The sequence below is a fragment of the Canis aureus genome, chromosome 38 (genome assembly GCF_053574225.1).
Source record: "Canis aureus isolate CA01 chromosome 38, VMU_Caureus_v.1.0, whole genome shotgun sequence".
NCBI lineage: Eukaryota > Metazoa > Chordata > Mammalia > Carnivora > Canidae > Canis > Canis aureus.
The window spans coordinates 581,703-605,692 of NC_135648.1; the positions used below are offsets into that span (position 1 = coordinate 581,703).

At 42.5% G+C, this 23,990-nt stretch overlaps 1 protein-coding gene across 3 annotated transcripts in view; it reads left to right on the forward strand.

Moving 5' to 3' along the window:
• Positions 1–23,990, forward strand: part of LOC144307029 (T-cell surface glycoprotein CD1a-like) — a 45,956-nt gene that overhangs the window by 20,472 nt on the left and 1,494 nt on the right. The window contains exons 1-3 of one of the 3 annotated variants that reach the window (XM_077886576.1): positions 21,877–22,001; positions 22,596–22,862; positions 23,546–23,824. In XM_077886576.1, the coding sequence (XP_077742702.1) occupies positions 21,887–22,001; positions 22,596–22,862; positions 23,546–23,824 (661 nt within the window). In that variant the 5' untranslated portion in view covers positions 21,877–21,886. Of the gene's footprint in view, positions 1–21,876; positions 22,002–22,595; positions 22,863–23,545; positions 23,825–23,990 lie in introns of those variants that run through there. The other 2 variants (XM_077886577.1, XM_077886578.1) reach the window with 2 other exon arrangements.

Consider the following 23,990-nt stretch of genomic DNA (forward strand, 5'->3'; position numbering starts at 1 on the left):
ATCCTGCCACACTGCTGAATTGCTGTATGAGTTCCAGCAATCTTAGGGTGGATGCTTTGGGGTTTTCTATGTACAGTATCATGTCATCTGTGAAGAGGGAGAGTTTGACGTCTTTTTTGACAATTTGAATGCCTTTTATTTCTTTTGTTGCCCGATTGCTGAGGCTAGGACTTCTAGTACTATGTTGAATAGCGATGGTGAGAGTGGACATCCCTGTCTTGTTCCTGATCTTAGGGGAAAAGGTCTCAGTTTTTCTCCACTGAGAATGATATTTGCTGTGGGCTTTTCATATATTGTTTCAAAGTATTGTTGTATGAAAATATGTAGGGAATGACCCCAGTCCTTTGGTACTAGTTGAGACCTGATTTGTGACCCAGTATGTGATCTAGTCTGGAGAATGTTCCATGTGCACTTGAGAAGAATGTGTATTCTGTTGTTTTAGGATGAAATGCTCTGACTATATCTGTGAAGTCTATCTGGTCCAGTGTGTCATTCAAAGCGCTTGTTTCCTTGTTGATCTGCTTAGATGTTCCGTCCATTGCTGTGAGTGGGATGTTAAAGTCCCTCTACTATGGCAGCCCAGTGGCTCAGTGGTTTAGCTCTGCCTTCAGCTGACGGCCTGATCCTGGAGACCCGGGATCAAATTCCATGTCGAGCTCCCTGTATGGAGCCTGCTTCTCCCTCTTCTTTTTTTTTTTTAATTTTTATTTATTTATGATAGTCATACAGAGAGAGAGAGAGAGAGGCAGAGACACAGGCAGAGGGAGAAGCAGGCTCCATGCACCGGGAGCCTGATGTGGGATTCGATCCCGGGTCTCCAGGATCGCGCCCTGGGCCAAAGGCAGGCGCCAAACCGCTGCGCCACCCAGGGATCCCTGCTTCTCCCTCTTCCTGTGTCTCTGCCTCTCTCTCTCTCTCTCTCTCTCTCTCTCTGTCTCTCATGGATAAATAAATAAAATCTTAAAAAAAGAAAACACATCTAAAGTACATAGCCAGGCCCTGGCACATAGTAATCACTCAGGAAATTAAAGTCCCTGTACTATTATATTAGGATCAATGTGTTTCTTTAATTTTGTTATTAATTGGTTTATATAATTAGTTGCTCCCAAGTTAGGAGCATGAATATTTATAATTGTTAGATCTTCTTGTTAGACCTTTTAATTATGATATAGTGTTCCTCTTCATCTCTTTTTATAGTTGTTGGTTTAGAATCTAGTTTGCCTGATATAAGGATTGTTACTCCAGCTTTCTTTTGTTGTCCATTAGCATACAAATCTGGAGGTGTCTTTGGGTCTAAAATGAATCTCTTGTGGACAGCATACAGATGGATCTTGCTTTTTAAACCCAATCTGATACCCTGTGTCTTTTGAGTGTAGCATTTAGTCCATTTACATTCAGAGTAACTATTAAAATATATGATTTTAGTGCCATTGTATTCCCTGTAAAGTCACTATTTCTGTAAATTGTCTCTGTTTCTTTCTGGTCTATGTTACTTTTGGGCTCTCTCTTTGCTTACAGGATCCCCTTTAATGTTTGTTGCAGGGCTGGTTTAATGATCACAAATTAGTTTTAGTTTCTGTTTTTCCTGGAACTCTTCATCTCTCCTTCCATGCTGATTGACAGCCTTGTAGATAAAGTATTTTTGGCTGCATGTTTTTCTCATTTAGTATCTTAAATATATCACCCCAGTCCTCTCTTGCCATGCAGGTTTCTGTCGATAAATCTGCTTCCAGTCTAATGTTTCTTCCCATATAGGTTAAGGACCTCTTGTCTCAAGCTGCTTTCAGGATTTCTCTTTATCTCTGAAATTTGCCAGCTTCACTACTATATGGCAAGGTGTTGACATATTTTTATTGATATTGAAGGGAGTTCTCTGTGCCTTTTGGACTTGAATACCTGTTTCCTTCCCCAGATTAGTGAAGTTCTAAGCTATAATTTGCTCAAATGTATCTTCTGTCCCTCTTTCTCTCTTTCTTATTCCTCTGGGACCCCAATTATTCTAATAGTTTTGCTTTATGGTACCACTGATTTCTTGAAGCATTCCTTTATGATCCAGTAGTTGCTTTTCTCTCTTTTCCTCAACTTCCTTACTTTCCATCATTTTGTTTTCTATGTCACTGACTCTTTTTCTGCCTCATTTACGCAAGCCATTAGAGCATCCATTTTATATTGCATCTCAGTTAAAGTATTTTTAATTTCAGCCTGATTAAATTTTAGTTCTTTTATTTCTGCACTAAGGAATTATCTAGTGTCTTTTATGCTTTCTAAAGCCCAGCTAGTATCTTTATAATTGTTATTCTGAATTCCAGGTCTGACATCTTAATTATATCCATAGATTAAATCTATGACAGAGTATTACCTCTGGTTCTTTCTTCTGTTGTGAATTTCTCCTTCTAGTCATTTTGTCCAGAGAAGAATAGATGAATGGGAGTAAAAAATAAAAAATATCAACCGCTTCCTCAGCAAAATATACATTAGACAAATCTGAAGAAATCAGAAACCAAAAAGAGGGGAAAAAAGAATATAATCTAATATGTGGACAAAATAGGGTGATACACTTGGTCTTGGGTATATTTTGGTCTGTTTGTTAGAAGACACTAGTCCCAAAATTGTAAGGAAAGAAAAAACTTATATTTATACAAAAATAAATTCGAATATAGTGAAAGGAAGCCAAAAATGAAGAATATTCCTAGAAAATGTAAATAAAAATGAAAATTTAAAAATGGCTTTAAAAGAGTTGATAAAACAAGAAACTAGTTGATAAAGATAAAAAGGAAAAGAGAAAAAAATTCAAACCGAAAGACTAAAGAATCGTAAGAAAAAATCTCGAATTCTATATACTATTTTCTCCTAGTACAAGAGTTTTTCAGTTCTGGGTGATCTGTAAATTTGGTATTAGCCTGATGTTCCTGTTGGTCTCCTGGGGAGGGGCCTCTTGCACTGATTCTCAGGTGTCTGCCTGGGCAAAGTTGCACCACCTCTTGCCAGGGGGCTGGGGCAGGGTAACGTGCTTTGGGTTGCTCTATGTGGCTTTCATTCCCTGAAGGCTTTCCAAGCTGCCTTGGACGAAGAAAAAATTAAAATAACAATGGTGGCACCCCAATCTCCAGCCTAGAGTTGAAAGATCGTGGCCTCCGCTCTCCACTGCACCCTCAGGGATAAGCAGGCAATCACTTTTGTGTGTGCCAAACTGCAGACTCCTAGATTGCACAGCCACACCAGTCCTCTTTGGGGAAGGAGATGGGTCTCATTGTGGTTCTACCACTTTCTGGGCCCCTGTTCTTAGAATGATCACTGGATCATGCACACAGCCCTGCTGTTTCTTCTGGGGACAGGAGGGTCTTGCTGCATTTCTATCACTTGCTGGGCCCCTGCTTGGACAGCAGTTGCCTGATGGTGCCACAGTTTGTGGTTTATGGCAACAGAAAGCTGAGAGCCCTCCCCTGGCTCATTGATGGTAGCCAGCTTCTCTGCTCCAATGCTTAGGAACTGTGCTGCACTCAGGCATCCCTGCTCTTTCTGTGACCCCAGGGATCCTGAGACTACATTGTCCCACTTAGGATTTTGCCCTGCTTTTCCACCTGAGCACCTTTCAGGCAGAGTGCTGTCCCTCCACAGAGCAGACTTCTGAAAGTTCTAATTTTGCACTCGCTGCTATATCACCTCCCCTAGCTGCCTTAACAGTCTCCCTCCTCCGCCACCCCCCGCAGTTTACCTTCTGATATATCCACTCACCTTCACGTATCTGCACCTTCCACCTTGCACAAAGTGGTCACTTTTCTATTTGTAGAATTGCCGCAACCCTTTTCTTAGATCTCAGGTCGAATTGACAGGTGTTTAGAGTGATTTGATAGCTAGCTAGCTGAATTCAAGGGACCAGATGAAATGAGGTCCTCTACTCTTCCATCATCTTCCCTCCTAGAAATGCAACAGATTTCTGCATGTTGATTATATATCCTGCAACTTTGCTGAATTCTTCTATCAGTTATCATTTTTTTTTTTTTGGTGGAATCTTTTAGGTTTTCTACACAGAGTATCATGTCACCTCCAAATAGTGATAGTTTGACTTCTTCCTGGTCAATTTGAATGCCTTTTAATTATTTTTGTTGTCTGATTGCTGAGGCTAAGATTTCCAGTATTGTGTTAAATAGGGATGGTGAGGGTGGACATTTCTGTCTTGTTCCTGACCTTAGGGGAAAGGATCTCCGTTTTTCCACACTGATGATGATATTAACTATTTGTCTTTCATATGTGGCCCCTATGATGTTGAACTATGTTCCATCCATCCCTACTTTCTTGAGAGTGTTTTAAAAAATATTTTTTTTATTTATTTATTTATTTATTTATTTGAGACACACACACACACAGAGGCAGAGACATAGGCAGAGGGAGAAGCATACTCCCTGCAGAGAGTCTGATGTGGGACTCGATCCCGGGCCCCTGGAATCACACTCTGAACCAAAGGCAGGTGCTCAACCACTGAGCGCCACCCAGGTGCCCTGTTGAGAATTTTTATCAAGAATGGATGCTGTGCTTTATCAAATGCGTTTTCTGCAGCTATTGAGAGGATCGTATCATTCATATCCTTTCTTTTATTAACATGGTGTATCCTACTGATTAATTTGTAGACATTGAACCACTCTTGCAGCCCAGGAATAAATCTCAGTTGATCATGGTGAATAATTCTTTTAATGTACTGGTGAAAATGATAATGAAAATTTTTGCATCCATGTACACCAGGAATATTTGCATGCAATTTTTTTTAAGTAGGGTATTTGTTTGGTTTAGGAATCAAGGCAATGCTAGCTTCATAGAATGAGTCTGGAAGTTTTCCTTCCATTTCTACTTTTTGGAACAGTTTGGAAAGAATAGGTATTGACTCTTTTTTAAATGTTTGGTAGAATTCCCTTTGGAAGTCAACAGGCCCAGGATTTTGTTCATTGCAAATTTTTTGATTACTGTTTCAATTTTTTTGCTTGTTGTGGGTCTTTTCAAATTTTCTATTTCTTATTTTTTCACTTTTAGTAGTTTGCAAGTTTCTAGGAATTTGTCCATTTCTTCCAGATTTTGCAGTTTGCTGGAGTGCAGCTTTTCATAGTTTTCTATTGTAATTGTATTTCTGAGCTATTATTTGTGATCTCTCATCTTTCATTTGTAACTTTATCTATTTGGATCATTTCTCCTTTTTTTTTTTTTTTTGCTAAGTCTCTCTAAGGGGGTTTATCAATGTTATTAATTCTTTTGAAGGACCAGTCTTTAGTTTTGTTGATAGGCTCTAATGTTTTGCTTTCCTTTCTTTTTTTTCTATGTCATTTATTTCTGCCATAATCGTTATTATTTCCCTTCTTCTGCTTTCACTAGCCTATCATTACTGTCCCTTTTGTAGCTCTTTTAGGCATAAATTTAGGTTGTGTCTTTGAGGCTTTTCTTGCTTCTTGAGGTAGGCCTGTAGTAGAATATATTCCCTCTTAGAACTGTCTTTGTTGCATCCCAAAGGTTTGGTTACCAGTTTCCATTTTCATTTGCTTCCATGAAATTTTTTATTTGCTCTCTATTTCCTGCTTAACCCATTCATTACTTAATAGGATGCTCTTTAACCTCTATATATTTGTGGTCTTTCCAAATTTTTTCTTGTGGTTGACTTCAAGTTTCATAGTGTTGTGGTCTGAAAATATGCATCATATGATCTCAATCCTTTTGTACTTGTTGAGGGCTCATTTTGATCAGGTACATTATCTACTCTGGAGAATGTCCCATCTGCATTTGAGAAGAATGTGTATTCTATTGCTTTAGGATGAAATGTTATGAATATATCTATTAAGTTCATCTGGCCCAGTGTATCACTCAAACCCAGTGTTTCCTTGTTGGTTTTCTTTCTTTATTTTCTTCTTTTTTAAAGAAAGTATCTGGAAGGGGGCAAGAGGGTGGAGGAATAGGGTCCTCACTCACCTGGTCCCACAAACTTACCTAGATAACCTTCAAAACATCCTGAACACCTATGAATTCGACCTGAGATTTAAAGAGAGAACAGGTGAAATGCTACAGAGAGAAAAGTTTCTGCTTTTAACAAGTCAGGAAGATGAAAAAAAAAGTGGGGGAGGGTAACTGAGTAGCCAGGCTAAAGCAGAGCAGTGAAAGCGTCCTGGGCAGGAAAGCTCAACCACTGCGAAGCGGGAACTTTAAAAATCCTCACCAGAGTTTTCCCTGATGGAAAAGTGCTTAGTAGGGAAATCAGGGAAAATCTCAGGAGGGGTAGTGAAGCCTCAAGATTCCAGGAGTCACTATAAGAGGAGGGGTGCCCTGGGGAAATATCACAGAAAACTGCGGTCCATTATTGGTAAAAGGCTGGAGGGCCACAAACTCTCTGGGGCATTTGGAAGAAGCCAGTTGGTTAGGCGGACCACCTCTGGGTGGAGGTGGCTGTCCTCCATTCCCTTTGGGAGAGGTGGTCCCCAGGAGCGCTAGTCTAGTGGCACAGGGCCCTGGATCCCAGTGTGCCAAAGCAGACAAAGCCAGCGATCCTGCATTCCCCTGGGACTGGCAGAAGCAGGGAGGGCACAGGACAGTGAGAACTCTCTGCCCCTGGGCACCCTGCAAGCTGTCCAGATCAGTGCACCTGCCCTTGCCCCGGGAGCATCTAGGCCAGCGTGGATGGGGAGACTGTGGTTAGTTACTCACAGGGAGCTGCCTCCAGAGCTGGAATTCTGGCCGCCACCATTGTTGTTTTTCTTCCTTGTTTCACCTTGTGTCTGGGAGAGGCGGGGCCTCCAGGGAACACAGGCCTCACAGGAGAAAGCGCTCACACTGAGCTGGCACCTGGCAGGGGGCGGGGCAGCTCTCACCAGCACAGACACCTGAGAATCCACACAGTGGACTCTCTCCCAGAAGATCAGCTGGAAGAACAAGGGAAGAGCAAGTTTATTGACTAGGCAGTGCTGGAAAGCTCCAGGACCAAAGGAAAATAGTATGTAGAACTAGAGGGTCCCCCTTTTCTTTTTCTTCCCCTCCCCTTTCCCATTATGACTCATTTTTATATCAGACTAAAAATTTCCAATATTTTTTCCTTTCCCACATTGGCTAGAGTATTTTACCAGTTCTTCATTTTAAAGTTTTTTTTTCCTTTTGACTTTCATATCTCTACAATTACACGTCTTAGATATATTTTTCACTTCTGGATTCCCTTCAACGTATTCAATTTAATCTTGGTAGATATATGAAATATAGGTTTTTGTTTTTTGTTTTTTTCTGCCTTGTTTTGTTCTACAATAGTGGAAGTTAGTGCCTTCTAAAACATGACCAGCATGCACCCAGAACCAAGTGGAATGCTTTCTGGTTTATTCTGTGAGATTATATTCTTTCTTCCTCCCCATTCTGCCCCTTTCTTTTATCTTGTTTATGTTTTTGTGGTAAATATTTGGGCTTTATATAAGTATTGCTGATTTATGTAAATTTGGGATTGAGCATCTTCTAACATACAGAACAAAATATACTCAGAGCCAAGAGTATCACTCTCTAGGACCCCTCACGTAGACTAGGTTTTCTCTCCACTACCACTTCCTCACCACCACCATCCTCCACCCCCACTTTTTTCCTCTTTTCTTTACCTTTTTCTTTTTTCTCCTCCTTTGTGATTTTTGGCCTTGTATTTTTACTACTTTGTTTTAAATTTTGTTTTTCACTTTAGTGGTTCTTTTGTTTTATTTTGTTCTGTTCCTTTTCTTTTATTTTCTCGTCTCTGACCTCTTCAGAATCATCTAGGGTGTATTTTACTTAGGTTGTGTTTGATATTCTTGACTCAGCCTGCTCATACAGCCACTCTGCACTGGACAAAATGAGTAGAAGGAAGAATTCACCTCAAAAGAAAGAATAAGAAACAGTACTTTCTGCCGCAGAGTTACAGAATTTGGATTTCAATACAATGTCAGAAAGTCAATTCAGAAGCACAATTATAAAGCTACTGGTGGCTCTGGAAAAAAGCATGAAGGACTCTAGAGACTTTATTACTGCAGAATTGAGATCTAATCAGGCTGAAATAAAAAATCAATTAAAAGAGATGCAATCCAAACTGGAGGTCCTAACTGCTAGGGTTAGTGAGGTGGAAGAGAGAGTAAGTGAAATAGAAGACAACATGATGGTAAGGAAAAAAGTTGAGGAAAAAAGAGAAAAACAATTAAGAGCCCATGAGGAAAGACTTGGGGAAAAAATGATAGTTTGAGAAGGAGGAATATACATATAATTGGGATTCCAGAAGAGGCTGAGAGAAAGAGCACCACAAAGTATATTGGAACAAATCATAGCTGAGAACTTCCCTAATCTGGTGAAGGAAACAGGCATTCAGATCCAGGAGATAGGATGACCCCCAAAATAAAAAAAAAAAAGCTGTTCAACACCCTAACATGTAATAGTGAAACTTGCAAATTCCAAAGATAAAGAGAAAATCATTAAAGCAGCAAGAGACAAGCAATCCTTAACTTATTTGAGGAGAAATATTAGATTATCAGCAGACCTCTCCACAGAGACCTGGCAGGCCAGAAAGGGCTGGTAGGATATATTCAGGGTCCTAAATGAGAAGAACATGCAGCCAAGAATACGTTACCCAGCAAGGGTCTCATTCAGAATAGAAGGAGAGATCAAGAGCTTCCAAGATAGGCAGAAACTGAAAAAATATGTGACCACTAAACCAGCTCTGTAAGACATATTGAGGGGGACCCTGTAAAAGAAAGAGGCAGCTCAAAGAAATAATCCACAAAAACAGGGACTGAATAGGAACAATGACACTAAATTCATTTCTTTCAATAGTAACTCTGAATGTGAATGGGCTAAATGAGCTCATCAAAAGATGCAGGGTTTTGAACTGAATAAAAAAAGCAAGACCCATCTATATACCGTCTACAAGAGACTCATTTTAGAATTAAGGACACCTCCATCCTGAAAATGAAGAGGTAGAGAACCATTTACCTCTCAAATGGTCATCCAAAGAAAGCAGGGGTAGCAATCCTCATATCAGGTACATTAAAGTTTATCCCAAAGACTATAGTAAAAGATGAAGAGGGATACTATGTCATACTTAAAGGGTCTATCCATCAAGAAGACCTAACAATCATGAATATTTATGCCCCTAATGTGGGAGCTGCCAAGTATATCAATCAATTAATAACTAAAGTAAAGAGACACTTAGATAATAATACACTAATAGTAGGAGACTTGAACATGGCACTTTCAGTGAATGATAGATTTTCTAAGCAGAACATCACCAAAGAAATAAGGGCCTTAAATGATACACTGGACCAGATGGATTTCACAGATTTTTACAGAACTTTCCATCCAAACACAACTGAATACATATTCTTCTCAAGTGCGCATGGAACTTTCTCCAGAATAGGCCACATACTGGGTCACAAATCAGGTCTCAACCGATACCAAAAGATTAGGATTGTCCTCTGTATATTTTCAGACCACAATTTTTTGAAACTAGAACTCAATCACCAGAATAAATTTGGAAGAAACTCAAACACAAGGAGGTTAAAGAGCATCCTACTGAAAGATGAAAGGGTCAACCAGAATATTAGAGGGATGCCTGTGTGACTCAGTGATAGAACATCTGCCCTTGGCTCAGGGCATGATCCTGGGGTTCAGGATCGAGTCCCACATCAGGCTTCTTGCAGGGAGTCTACTTATCTTTCATCCTGTGTCTCTGCCTCTCTCTCTATGTCTTTCATTAATAAATAAATAAATAAAATCTTTAGAAAAACCCCTGGGAAATTAGAGAAGACTTAAAAAGATTCATGGAAACTAATGAAACGAAGATACAACCATTCAAAATCTTTGAGATACAGCAAAAGCAGTTCTAAAAGGGAAGTACATTGCAATACAAGCCTCCCTCAAAAAATTGGAAACAACTCAAATACACAAGCTAAACTCGTACCTAAAGGAATTGGAGAAAGAACAGGAAGTAAAACTTACACCAAGCAGAAGAAGAGACATAATAAAGATTCGAGAAGAACTCAATGAAATAGAGACCAGAAGAGCTGTAGAACAGATCAACAAAACCAGGAGTCGGTTCTTTGAAAGAATTAATAACATAGCTACATCTCTAGCCAGCCTTCTTAAAAAAAAAAGAAAAAAGACTCAAATTAATAAATCATGAAAGAGGAGAGATCACAACCAATACCAAGGAAGTACAAACGTTTTTAAAAATGTATTATGAGCAGCTCTATGTCAAAAAATTAGGCAATCTAAAAGAAATGAGTGCATATCTGGAAAACCACAAATTACCAAAACTGGAATAGGGAGAAATAAAAAGCAGATCAAGCCAATTACCACCGAGGAGACTGAAACAGTCATCAAAAACTTCCCAAGAAACAAAAGTCCAGGTCCCGATGGCTTCCCAGGGGGATTCTATCAAACATTTAAGGAGGAAATAATACAAAAAAAGGAAAACATACCTATTCTACTAAAGCTGTTCTGAAGGTTAGAAAGAGATGGAATACTTCCAAACTCGTTTTATGAGGCCAGCATCACCTTAATTCCAAAATCAGACAACGACCCCACCAAAAAGGAAAATTATAGACTAATATCCCTGACAAACACAGATGCAAAAATTCTCAACAAGATACTAGCCAATAGGATTCAACAGTATATTAAGATTATTCAGGATAACCAAGTGGGATTTACCCCTGGGATGCAAGGCTGGTTCAACACTAGTAAAACAATCAATGTAATAGATCACATCAGCAAGAGAAAAAACAAGAAGCATAGTATCCTTTCAATAGATGCAGAGAAAGCATTTGACAAAATACAGCATCCATTCCTGATCAAAACTCCTCAGAGTGTAGGGATAGAGGGAACATTCCTCAGAATCTTAAAAGCCATCTACAAAAAGCCCACAGAAAATATCCTTCTCAATGGGGAAATACTGGGAGCCTTTCCCCTAAGATCAGGAACAAGACAGGGATGTCCACTCTCACCACTGCTATTCAACATAGTACTGGAAGTCCTAGCCTCAGCAATCAGGCAACCAAAAGAAATAAAAGGCATTCAAATTGGCAAAGAAGACGTCAAACTCTCCTTCTTCTCAGATGACATGATACTGTACATAGAAAACCCAAAAGACTCCACCCTAAGATTGCTGGAACTCATACAGCAATTCGGCAGTGTGGCAGGATACAAAATCAATGCCCAGAAATCAGTGGCATTTCTATACACTAACAATGAGACTGAAGAAAGAGAAAGGAAGGAGTCAATCCCATTTACAATTGCACCCCAAGCATAAGATACCTAGGAATAAACCTAACCAAAGAGGTAAAGGAGAGGGGGAGGAGCAAGATGGCGGAGGAGTAGGGTCTCCAAATCACCTGTCTCCACCAAACTACCTAGAAAACCTTCAAATTATCCTGAAAATCTATGAATTCGGCCTGAGATTCAAAGAGAGACCAGCTGGAATGCAACAGTGAGAAGAGTTCGCGCATCTATCAAGGTAGGAAGACGGGGAAAAAGAAGTAAAGAAACAAAGGCCTCCGAGGGGGAGGGGCCCCGCGAGGAGCCGGGCTGAGGCCGGGGCGAGTGTCCCCAGGACAGGAGAGCCCCGTCCCGGAGACGCAGGAGCTGCACCAACCTTCCCGGGGGAAAGGCGCTCGCAGGGAGTTGGAGCAGGACCCAGGAGGGCGGGGATGCCCTCGGGCTCCCGGGGACAGTAACAGCAACTGCGAGCCCAGGAGAGTGCGCCGAGCTCCCTAAGGGCTGCAGCGCGCACGGCGGGACCCGGCGGGACCCGGAGCAGCTCTGGGGGCTCGGGCGGCGGCTCCGCGGAGGGGGCTGCGCGGCCCCGGGAGCAGCTCGGAGGGGCTCGGGCAGAGGAAGAGGCTCCGTGCGGAGGGGGCTGCGCGGTTCCAGGAGCAGCTCGGAGGGGCTCGGGCGGCAGCTCCGCGGAGGGGGTTGCGCGGCCCGGGAGCGCGAATCCACCAGCGCAGGCTCCGGAGCACAGGGCGCCGGGACACAGCCCAGGATCCGGCCTCCCCCGGGACAGGCAGAGGCCGGGAGGGCCCAGGACAGCAAGGACGCTCCTGCCCCAGCTGAGCAGATCAGCGGCCCCGCCCGGAGCCTCCAGGCCCTGCAGACGGAGTTCCTGCCGGAGCTGAATCCAGGTTTCCAGAGCTGCCCCGCCACTGGGGCTGTTCCTCCTGCGGCCTCACGGGGTAAACAACCCCCACCGAGCCCTGCACCAGGCAGGGGCACAGCAGCTCCCCCAACTGCTAACACCTGAAAATCAGCACAACAGGCCCCTCCCCCAGAAGACCAGCTAGACGGACAACTTCCAGGAGAAGCCAAGGGACTTAAAGTACACAGAATCAGAAGATACTCCCCGGTGGTTCTTTTTTTGTTTGTTTGTTTTTGTTTTTGTTTTTGTTTTTGTTTTGTTTTGCTTTTTGATTTGTTTCCTTCCCCCACCCCCTTTTTTTCTCCTTTCTTTTTCTTTCCCTTTTTCTTCTTCTTTTTTTTTTTTTTTTTCTCTTTCGTTTTTTTTTTCTTTTTCTTCCCTTTTTTTTTCTCTTTCTCTTTTCTTTCCTTCTTTCTCTCCTCTCTTTTTCTCTTTTTCCCAATACAACTTGCTTTTGGCCACTCTGCACTGAGCAAAATGACTAGAAGGAAAACCTCACCTCAAAAGAAAGAATCAGAAACAGTCCTCTCTCCCACAGAGTTACAAAATCTGGATTACAATTCAATGTCAGAAAGCCAATTCAGAAGCACTATTATACAGCTACTGGTGGCTCTAGAAAAAAGTATAAAGGACTCAAGAGACTTCATGACTGCAGAATTTAGAGCTAATCAGGCAGAAATTAAAAACCAATTGAATGAGATGCAATCCAAACTAGAAGTCCTAACGACGAGGGTTAACGAGGTGGAAGAACGAGTGAGTGACCTAGAAGACAAGTTGACAGCAAAGAGGGAAACTGAGGAAAAAAGAGACAAACAATTAAAAGACCATGAAGATAGATTAAGGGAAATAAACGACAGCCTGAGGAAGAAAAACCTACGTTTAATTGGGGTTCCCGAGGGCGCCGAAAGGGACAGAGGGCCAGAATATGTATTTGAACAAATTCTAGCTGAAAACTTTCCTAATCTGGGAAGGGAAACAGGCATTCAGATCCAGGAAATAGAGAGATCCCCCCCTAAAATCAATAAAAACCGTTCAACACCTCGACATTTAATTGTGAAGCTTGCAAATTCCAAAGATAAGGAGAAGATCCTTAAAGCAGCAAGAGACAAGAAATCCCTGACTTTTATGGGGAGGAGTATTAGGGTAACAGCAGACCTCTCCACAGAGACCTGGCAGGCCAGAAAGGGCTGGCAGGATATATTCAGGGTCCTAAATGAAAAGAACATGCAACCAAGAATACTTTATCCAGCAAGGCTCTCATTCAAAATGGAAGGAGAGATAAAGAGCTTCCAAGACAGGCAGCAACTAAAAGAATATGTGACCTCCAAACCAGCTCTGCAAGAAATTTTAAGGGGGCCTCTTAAAATTCCCCTTTAAGAAGAAGTTCAGTGGAACAGTCCACAAAAACAAAGACTGAATAGATATCATGATGACACTAAACTCATATCTCTCAATAGTAACTCTGAATGTGAACGGGCTTAATGACCCCATCAAAAGGCGCAGGGTTTCAGACTGGATAAAAAAGCAGGACCCATCTATTTGCTGTCTACAAGAGACTCATTTTAGACAGAAGGACACCTACAGCCTGAAAATAAAAGGTTGGAGAACCATTTACCATTCGAATGGTCCTCAAAAGAAAGCAGGGGTAGCCATCCTTATATCAGATAAACTAAAATTTACCCCAAAGACTGTAGTGAGAGATGAAGAGGGACACTATATCATACTTAAAGGATCTATTCAACAAGAGGACTTAACAATCCTCAATATATATGCTCCAAATGTGGGAGCTGCCAAATATATAAATCAATTATTAACCAAAGTGAAGAAATACTTAGATAATAATACACTTATACTTGGTGACTTCAATCTAGCTCTTTCTATACTCGATAGGTCTTCTAAGCAAAACATCTCCAAAGAAACGAGAGCTTTAAATGATACACTGGACCAGATGGATTTCACAGATATCTACAGAACTTTACATCCAAACTCAACTGAATACACATTCTTCTCAAGCGCACATGGAACTTTCTCCAGAATAGACCACATATTGGGTCACAAATCGGGTCTGAACCGATACCAAAAGATTGGGATTGTCCCCTGCATATTCTCGGACCATAATGCCTTGAAATTAGAACTAAATCACAACAAGAAGTTTGGAAGGACCTCAAACACATGGAGGTTAAGGACCATCCTGCTAAAAGATAAAAGGGTCAACCAGGAAATTAAGGAAGAATTAAAAAGATTCATGGAAACTAATGAGAATGAAGATACAACCGTTCAAAATCTTTGGGATGCAGCAAAAGCAGTCCTAAGGGGGAAATACATCGCAATACAAGCATCCATTCAAAAACTGGAAAGAACTCAAATACAAAAGCTAACCTTACACATAAAGGAGCTAGAGAAAAAACAGCAAATAGATCCTACACCCAAGAGAAGAAGGGAGCTACTAAAGATTCGAGCAGAACTCAACGAAATCGAGACCAGAAGAACTGTGGAACAGATCAACAGAACCAGGAGTTGGTTCTTTGAAAGAATTAATAAGATAGATAAACCATTAGCCAGCCTTATTAAAAAGAAGAGAGAGAAGACTCAAATTAATAAAATCATGAATGAGAAAGGAGAGATCACTACCAACACCAAGGAAATACAAACGATTTTAAAAACATATTATGAACAGCTATACGCCAATAAATTAGGCAATCTAGAAGAAATGGACGCATTCCTGGAAAGCCACAAACTACCAAAACTGGAACAGGAAGAAATAGAAAACCTGAACAGGCCAATAACCAGGGAGGAAATTGAAGCAGTCATCAAAAACCTCCCAAGACACAAGAGTCCAGGGCCAGATGGCTTCCCAGGAGAATTTTATCAAACGTTTAAAGAAGAAATCATACCTATTCTCCTAAAGCTGTTTGGAAAGATAGAAAGAGATGGAGTACTTCCAAATTCGTTCTATGAAGCCAGCATCACCTTAATTCCAAAGCCAGACAAAGACCCCGCCAAAAAGGAGAATTACAGACCAATATCCCTGATGAACATGGATGCAAAAATTCTCAACAAGATACTGGCCAATAGGATCCAACAGTACATTAAGAAAATTATTCACCATGACCAAGTAGGATTTATCCCTGGGACACAAGGCTGGTTCAACACCCGTAAAACAATCAATGTGATTCATCATATCAGCAAGAGAAAAACCAAGAACCATATGATCCTCTCATTGGATGCAGAGAAAGCATTTGACAAAATACAGCATCCATTCCTGATCAAAACTCTTCAGAGTGTAGGGATAGAGGGAGCATTCCTCGACATCTTAAAAGCCATCTATGAAAAGCCCACAGCAAATATCATTCTCAATGGGGAAGCACTGGGAGCCTTTCCCCTAAGATCAGGAACAAGACAGGGATGTCCACTCTCACCACTGCTATTCAACATAGTACTGGAAGTCCTAGCCTCAGCAATCAGACAACAAAAAGACATTAAAGGCATTCAAATTGGCAAAGAAGAAGTCAAACTCTCCCTCTTCGCCGATGACATGATACTCTACATAGAAAACCCAAAAGTCTCCACCCCAAGATTGCTAGAACTCATACAGCAATTCGGTAGCATGGCAGGATACAAAATCAATGCCCAGAAGTCAGTGGCATTTCTATACACTAACAATGAGACTGAAGAAAGAGAAATTAAGGAGTCAATCCCATTTACAATTGCACCCAAAAGCATAAGATACCTAGGAATAAACCTCACCAAAGATGTAAAGGATCTATACCCTCAAAACTATAGAACACTTCTGAAAGAAATTGAGGAAGACACAAAGAGATGGAAAAATATTCCATGCTCATGGATTGGCAGAATTAATATTGTGAAAATGTCAATGTTACCCAGGGCAATATACACGTTTAATGCAATCCCTATCAAAATACCATGGACTTTCTTCAGAGAGTTAGAACAAATTATTTTAAGATTTGTGTGGAATCAGAAAAGACCCCGAATAGCCAGGGGAATTTTAAAAAAGAAAACCATATCTGGGGGCATCACAATGCCAGATTTCAGGTTGTACTACAAAGTTGTGGTCATCAAGACAGTGTGGTACTGGCACAAAAACAGACACATAGATCAGTGGAACAGAGTAGAGAATCCAGAAGTGGACCCTGAACTTTATGGGCAACTAATATTCGATAAAGGAGGAAAGACTACCCATTGGAAGAAAGACAGTCTCTTCAATAAATGGTGCTGGGAAAATTGGACATCCACATGCAGAAGAATGAAACTAGACCACTCTCTTGCACCAGACACAAAGATAAACTCAAAATGGATGAAAGATCTAAATGTGAGACAAGATTCCATCAAAATCCTAGAGAAGAACACAGGCAACACCCTTTTTGAACTCGGCCATAGTAACTTCTTGCAAGACACATCCACGAAGGCAAAAGAAACAAAAGCAAAAATGAACTATTGGGACTTCATCAAGATAAGAAGCTTTTGCACAGCAAAGGATACAGTCAACAAAACTCAAAGACAACCTACAGAATGGGAGAAGATATTTGCAAATGACATATCAGATAAAGGGCTAGTTTCCAAGATCTATAAAGAACTTATTAAACTCAACACCAAAGAAACAAACAATCCAATCATGAAATGGACAAAAGACATGAACAGAAATCTCACAGAAGAAGACATAGACATGGCCAACATACACATTAGAAAATGCTCTGCATCACTTGCCATCAGGGAAATACAAATCAAAACCACAATGAGATACCACCTCACACCAGTGAGAATGGGAAAAATTAACAAGGCAGGAAACAACAAATGTTGGAGAGGATGTGGAGAAAAGGGAACCCTCTTACACTGTTGGTGGGAATGTGAACTGGTGCAGCCACTCTGGAAAACTGTGTGGAGGTTCCTCAAACAGTTAAAAATATACCTGCCCTACGACCCAGCAATTGCACTGTTGGGGATTTACCCCAAAGATACAAATGCAATGAAACGCTGGGACACCTGCACCCCGATGTTTCTAGCAGCAATGGCCACGATAGCCAAACTGTGGAAGGAGCCTCGGTGTCCAACGAAAGATGAATGGATAAAGAAGATGTGGTTTATGTATACAATGGAATATTACGCAGCTATTAGAAATGACAAATACCCACCATTTGCTTCAACGTGGATGGAACTGGAGGGTATTATGCTGAGTGAAGTAAGTCAGTCGGAGAAGGACAAACATTATATGTTCTCATTCATTTGGGGAATATAAATAATAGTGAAAGGGAAAATAAGGGAAGGGAGAAGAAATGTGTGGGAAATATCAGAAAGGGAGACAGAACATAAAGACTGCTAACTCTGGGAAACGAACTAGGGGTGGTAGAAGGGGAGGAGGGCGGGGGGTGGGAGTGAATGGGTGACGGGCACTGGGTGTTATTCTGTATGTTAGTAAATTGAACACCAATAAAAAAAAAAAAAAAAAAAAGAAATAAATAAAATAGAAAACAAAAAAAAAAAAAAAAAAAAAAAACAAAGAGGTAAAGGATCTATACCCTAAGCCCTACAGAACACTTATGCAAGAAATTGAGGAAGATGCAAAGAGAGGGAAAAACATTCCATGCTCATGGATTGGCAGAATTAATATTGTGAAAATGTCAATGCTACCCAGGGCAATGTACACGTTAAATGGAATCGCTACCAAAATACCATGGACTTTCTTCAGAGAATTGGAACAAATCATCTTAAGATTTGTGTGGAATCAGAATATTCCCCGAATAGCCAGGGGAATATTGAAAAAACAAATCAGAGCTGGGGGCATCAAAATGCTGGATTTCAAGTTCTACTACAAAGCTGTGGTCATCGAGACAGCGTGGTCCTGGCACAAAAACGGACACAGATCAATGGAACAGAATAGAGAATCAGGAAGTGGACCCTCAACTCTATGGTCAACTAATATTCAACAAAGCGGGAAAGACCATCCATTGGAAAAAAGGCAGTCTCTTCAATAAATGGTGCTGGGAAAATTGGACATTCACATGCAGAAGAATGAAACTAGACCATTCTCTTACACCAGACACAAAGATAAACTCAAATGAATAAAAGATCTAAATGTGAGACAAGAATCCATCAAAATCCTAGAGGAGAACACAGGCAACACCCTTTCTGAACTTGGCCACAGCAACTTCTTGCAAGATACATCCACGAAGGCAAGAAAAACAAAAGCAAGAACGAACTATTGGGACTTCATCAAGATAAGAAGCGTTTGCACAGCAAAAGAAACAGTCAACAAAACTACAAGACAACCTACAGAATGGGAGAAGATATTTGCAAATGACGTATCAGATAAACGGCTAGTATCCAAGATCTATAAAGAACTTATTTGACTCAACAGCAAAGCAGGAAAAATCTAATCATGAGATGGGCAGAAGACATGAACAGACATCTCACCGAAGAAGACATGCACATGGCCAACAAGCACATGAGAAAATGCTCCGCATCACTGGCCACCAGGGAAATACAAATCAAAACCACAATGAGATCCCACCTCACGCCAGTGAGAATGGGGAAAATTAATAAGACAGGTGACAACACATGTTGGAGAGGATGTGGAGAATGGAGAACCCTCTGCACTGTTGGTGGGAATGTGACCTGGTGCAGCCACTCTGGAAAACTGTGTGGAGGGTCCTCAAAGAGTTAAAAATGGATCTGCCTTACAATCCAGCAATTGCACTGCTGGGGATTTACCCAAAGATACAGATGCAGTGAAACGCCGGGACCTCTGCACCCCGACGTTTATAGCAGCAATGTCTACGATAGGCAAACTGTGGTGGGAGCCTCGGTGTCCATCGAAAGATGATGGATAGAGAAGATGTGGTCTATTTATACAGTGGAATATTCCTCAGCCACTAGAAATGACAAATACCCACCATTTGCTTTGACATGGATGGAACTGGAGGGTATTATGCTGAGTGAAGTAAGTCAATTGGAGGAGGACAACAATTATATGGTTTCACTCATACAGGGAATATAAGAAATAGTGAAGGGGATTAAAGAGGAAAGGAGGAGAACCGAGTGGGTAAAAATTAGAGAGGGAGACAAACCTTGGGAGACTCCTAACTCTGGGAAATGAAGAAAGGGTTGCAGAAAGGGAGGTAGGTGGTGGTGGGGTTGGGGTAACTGGTGATGGGTGCTGCGGAAGGCACTTGATTGTATGAGCACTGGGTGTTATAGCATCTGTTGGCAAATCAAAGTCCAATAAAAACAAATTTAAAAAAAAAGAAAGTCTCTTCAACAAATGGTGTTGGGAAAACCAGGCAGCTACATGTAAAGGAAGGAAATTGGACCTCTTTTTTACACCATAGAAAAGTAAAGTCAAAGTAGATTAAGGACCTAAGTGTGAGACCTGAAATCATAAAAATCTTAGAATGCAGCAGAAGCAATAAGGTCTTTGTCATTAGCAGTAGAAGCATTTTTCTAGATATGTCTCCTCAGGATAAGGAAATAAAATTAAAATAGAAAACAAAATAGACAAACACAAAACTGTTGGGAGCACATCCAAATAAAAAGCTTCTGTACAGCAATGGAAATAATCAACAAAACTAAAAGACAATCTCCTGAATATGAGTAGGCATTTTAATAACATATGTGGTAAGTGAATAGGATGCAAAATATATAACGAACTTGTACATCTCAACACCTAAGAGAGCAAATAATCCAATTAGAAATGGACAGAGTACATGAATAGCCATTTCTCCAAAGAAAACATGCAGATGTCCAACACACAGATGAAAAAATGCTCAGCGTCACTCATCATCAGAGATATAGAAATTGAAAACCACAATGAGATGTCATCTCACACCTGTCACACTGGATAAATTAAAAGCAAACAAGACAAAAACCATGAAAGAAACAAATGTTGATGAGTCTGTCGAGAAAGAAGAACACTTGCCCACTGTTGGGAGGAGTGTAAACTAGTATGTCCACCATGGAAAGCACTACGGAGGCTCCTCAAAAAAATTAAAAACAGAATTACTATTAGATACGGCAATTTTACTACTGGATTTTTTTGTGTGTTATTGAATATTTACCCAAAGAATGTGAAAACAGTTCATTGAAAAGAATCATGCCTCCTGATGTATACTGCAGCCTTATGTACTAAGTGGGCAACATACGGAAGCAACCCAAGCATCCATAGATAGATGAATAAAAAGAAAAGGTGTGGTATGTACACACAATGGAATATCACTCAGACATAAAAATAACTGATCTCTCCACTAGCCACATGAATCGAACTAGAGAACATGATGGGAAGTGATGTAAGTCCATGAGATCAAGACAAATGCCAAATGGTCTCATTCACATGTGGAATTTAAAGAACAAAACAAAAGAACAAAGAAACAAGTGACAAAAACAGACTCTTATCTACAGAGAACACACTGCTGGTTCCCAAAGGGAGGTGAGTGGAGAAGGTGGGGGAAACAGGTGAAGGGGCTTAGGATTCCATTAACATTGATGAGCACTGATAAGGTATAGAATTGCTCAATCGCTCTATTCTACACCGGAAACTCAAATAACATTGTTAACTAGAGTGGAATTAAAAAAATAACCAAACAAAGAAAACCTAACCCAGCATTCTAAAATGTATATTCTTAGTTTATGCGTTTTTCTTCCCAGGTAGACTCAATGCTCCTTGAATACCGTGCCTGCCCTGCGCACACTGTACTTTCATGAGGACGGCAGAGTGCTTGGGTCCAGGCAGGTGCTAAGTGACTGGTGGCAAGAGAATATATATTAATGCAGGTCAAACGGAGGGGGTATTCTTCTGATGTTTTAAGGACTGGAGGTTGCTGAGGCTGCTACAATCATGGGGAACCTGGACAAGCAAATAGAGCATCTGTTGAAAAGAAGACCCTTCCCTTGGGCCCTAATGGCACCTTGGTCCAGACCAAGTCCCCAGATCTGGCTTAATCCCTAACCAACTGCAGTTCCCACCTCCCCCAGAGAGGGAAGTCTTCACCACCAGTGAGGGACTCTCTGGTTTGGCCCAGGGAGGTTCTCTGTCACATGGGCTCTCTCCATCCCCACGGAGGGGAGGTCATCCGCGTGGTTAGACCCCCTGCTCTCCCCGTTCAGGGTAAGGGACCTTCCCTGGAACACTCCTTTCTCTTCTTTCACCAACTTCCTTCCTATGAAAACCCTCCATTTGCACCACAGCTCAGAGCTCCCCTTACCTGCCAGGTGGGAGGCTGCCCCATTCTTGAATCACTTAATAAAACCAGGTGGATCTCTGAATTGAATTCTTTGGTTGGTTTTTTGGCACAAGCAGTGAGAAGTCAGAGATGTGAAGGAGCTGGGTGGGGGTGGGACGGGGACAGAAATACCTGGGGGGGTAGTGTCACAGGGCAGGAGGGACAGAGGGACAGCAGGTCCAGGGCTGGTGCTGGGAGCTGGGTGTTTTCCTGGGTTACTGTCTGGGTGAGAAGAAAGGGCTGAGAGGTGGGGCCACTATTCCAGGCCACACAGGACTTGTTCTGTAGCATCTGAATCAGGGGGCGGGGGCAGGGGCAGGATGGACGCTGGTGACAGGGAGAAGCTGGAGGCCAGAGGGGAGGCAGAGCACGAGGGGAAGTGAGACTGAGTAGGTGTCCAGGGCTGAGGGAGGAGCACATTTGCATTGTGGCAGAGACTCAGGGAAGGGTTGTGTGTGAAGAGGAAGTCAGAGGAGAGGGGCTGGGAGGGGGTCTGTGTATGAGGACAACGTCAAAGAGCCACTTTGCAAGAGAAAGAACATCTGCAAACACGATGCTGTTCCTGCAACTTGTGCTGTTGGCGGTTCTCTTACTGGGGGGTGACAGCGAAGGTGGTGAGAGCTCGGGTCCTGCCCAGAGGGCGCACGTGTGTGTGTGTGTGTGTGTGTGTGTGTGTGTGTGTACATGTGCTTTTGAGTCTACCTGTTCCTGTGTGTCTCTGTGCATTTCCCTCAGTCTGTGTGTCTGTAAGTCTGTGTGTCTGTTATGTGTGTCCATGTGCTTGTGTGCATTCGAGTACGTGTATATGTACGTGTGTACCGGTGCCTGTCTGGTGTCCGTGCACATGTGTGGGTAAGTGTCTGGGTGTCTCTAGTGTAGATGTGCATATGTGGGTGCGCATGTGTGATCCCTGTGTGGTTGTGTGTGTGCAATTGTCTCTGTGTGTGTGCTCGGGTGGTGTGGGTTCCCGGCACAGACCTGGGCAGGCAGAGAGTCAGCTGGGTCCTTCCCAAGCATCCCCGGCCCCAGGGCCCTGTGCTCTCCTGAAGGATGGGTGCGAGGCTCGGGCTCAGGGGCAGCACGTGTCTCCTGAGTCGACTACGGTTTCTCTGTCCTGCAGATTTAGGGTCCCGTCCCCGGCACCTTAGTCTCCACTCCCTTTCCTTCTCCAGGCCTTGCACTCTCAAAGCTTATGTCCTTCCCCACAGATTCCCAGGAGCCGATCTCCTTCCGGATCATCCTGACCACATCCTTTTACAGCAGTTCCTCGACGCAGAATCAAGGCTCAGCTTGGCTGGATGAGCTGCAGACTCACGGCTGGAACAACAAGACAGGAGCTTTCCGTTACCTGCAGCCTTGGTCCAAGGGCAACTTCAGCAACGAGGAGCTCCTGGAAGTGCAGAACTTATTCTACACATACACCATCCGATCCCCTTCCACATTTCATAACCACATCCGTGACTGGCAACTTGAATGTGAGTTCTGTTCCCTCGGGCTTGGGTGGCAGGTGGCAGGTGCGTGTGTGTCTCCCTGAGTTCCTTCTTCCTCTAGGAAATGAGCTCCACCGGACTCTGAACCTCTTGTTTCTCTGCCGTATAAAGGTTCACACTCATCTGGGCAGAGGATGGAGCCAGACCCCGATTGTTGAAAAGATCCACATCTTCTGCTCCATCTCGCTCCTCTCATTGGCCACAGGCTGGGCTCTCCCGTCCCACTAGTTCTCCCACGACCACCCCTTTCCCTGGCCTCCAACCAGGCAGCTCTGGTCCTCGCTCTGTGACTGACTCCTTGATCTGTGTGCTTTTCTCCCCATCCTATCCCAGCAGCGATGTCTGTCTATGCGACCCTGTCACCTCCTGTGCTCCCTTCACCCTCGGTTGTATCTAGCCCAGCTCTCTCGCCGAGCCCTTCCCTTTTTTATGCCCACATCCTTCATGTTTCTCCTCCAACTTTTGCTCCTTCCTCTATCAATCAGCTCTTCCTCTGCTTCTGGTGACCACCACTTCCCCTTGATGTGAGGCTCCCCTCAAACCAAACTGTGCTCCATTCCTTTCAATCCCCTGAACTTTCCCTCTGCTTCCACCATCCATGGCTTCCACTCGTCTCATGTCATCTCTTTCACTCCCGCTGTCCTATCACTCACATCTGTCTTCCCCAGATCCCTTTCAGATTCAGCTGGTATTAGGCTGTGATTCCCACTTTGGAGAAGCATCAGCAGGCTTCCTGCAGTTGGCTTATCAGGGATCTGATCTCCTGAGCTTCCAGAACACGTCATGGAGGCCATCTCCAGAGGGAGGAAGTAGGGCTCAGAAGGTCTGCAGTCTATTCAACCAGGACCATGTTTCCCATGAAATAGTACGCAAGCTCCTCAATGAGATCTGCCCCCGGATCTTGTTGAGTCTTCTTGATGCAGGGAAGGTGGATCTCCAGCGACAAGGTCAGTCCTGCTCCCTCTCTCCAAACTTTCTGTATCCTGCACTCAGAAATCTGTACTGTGCCCTCAAATTCAGAGTTATAGAGTCAAGAGGGAGAAGGGGTGATGGTGATGGGCTTCAAAGGCAGAAAAGTGTGTCTGTCTAACGTGATATGAGCACCTCCCCTCA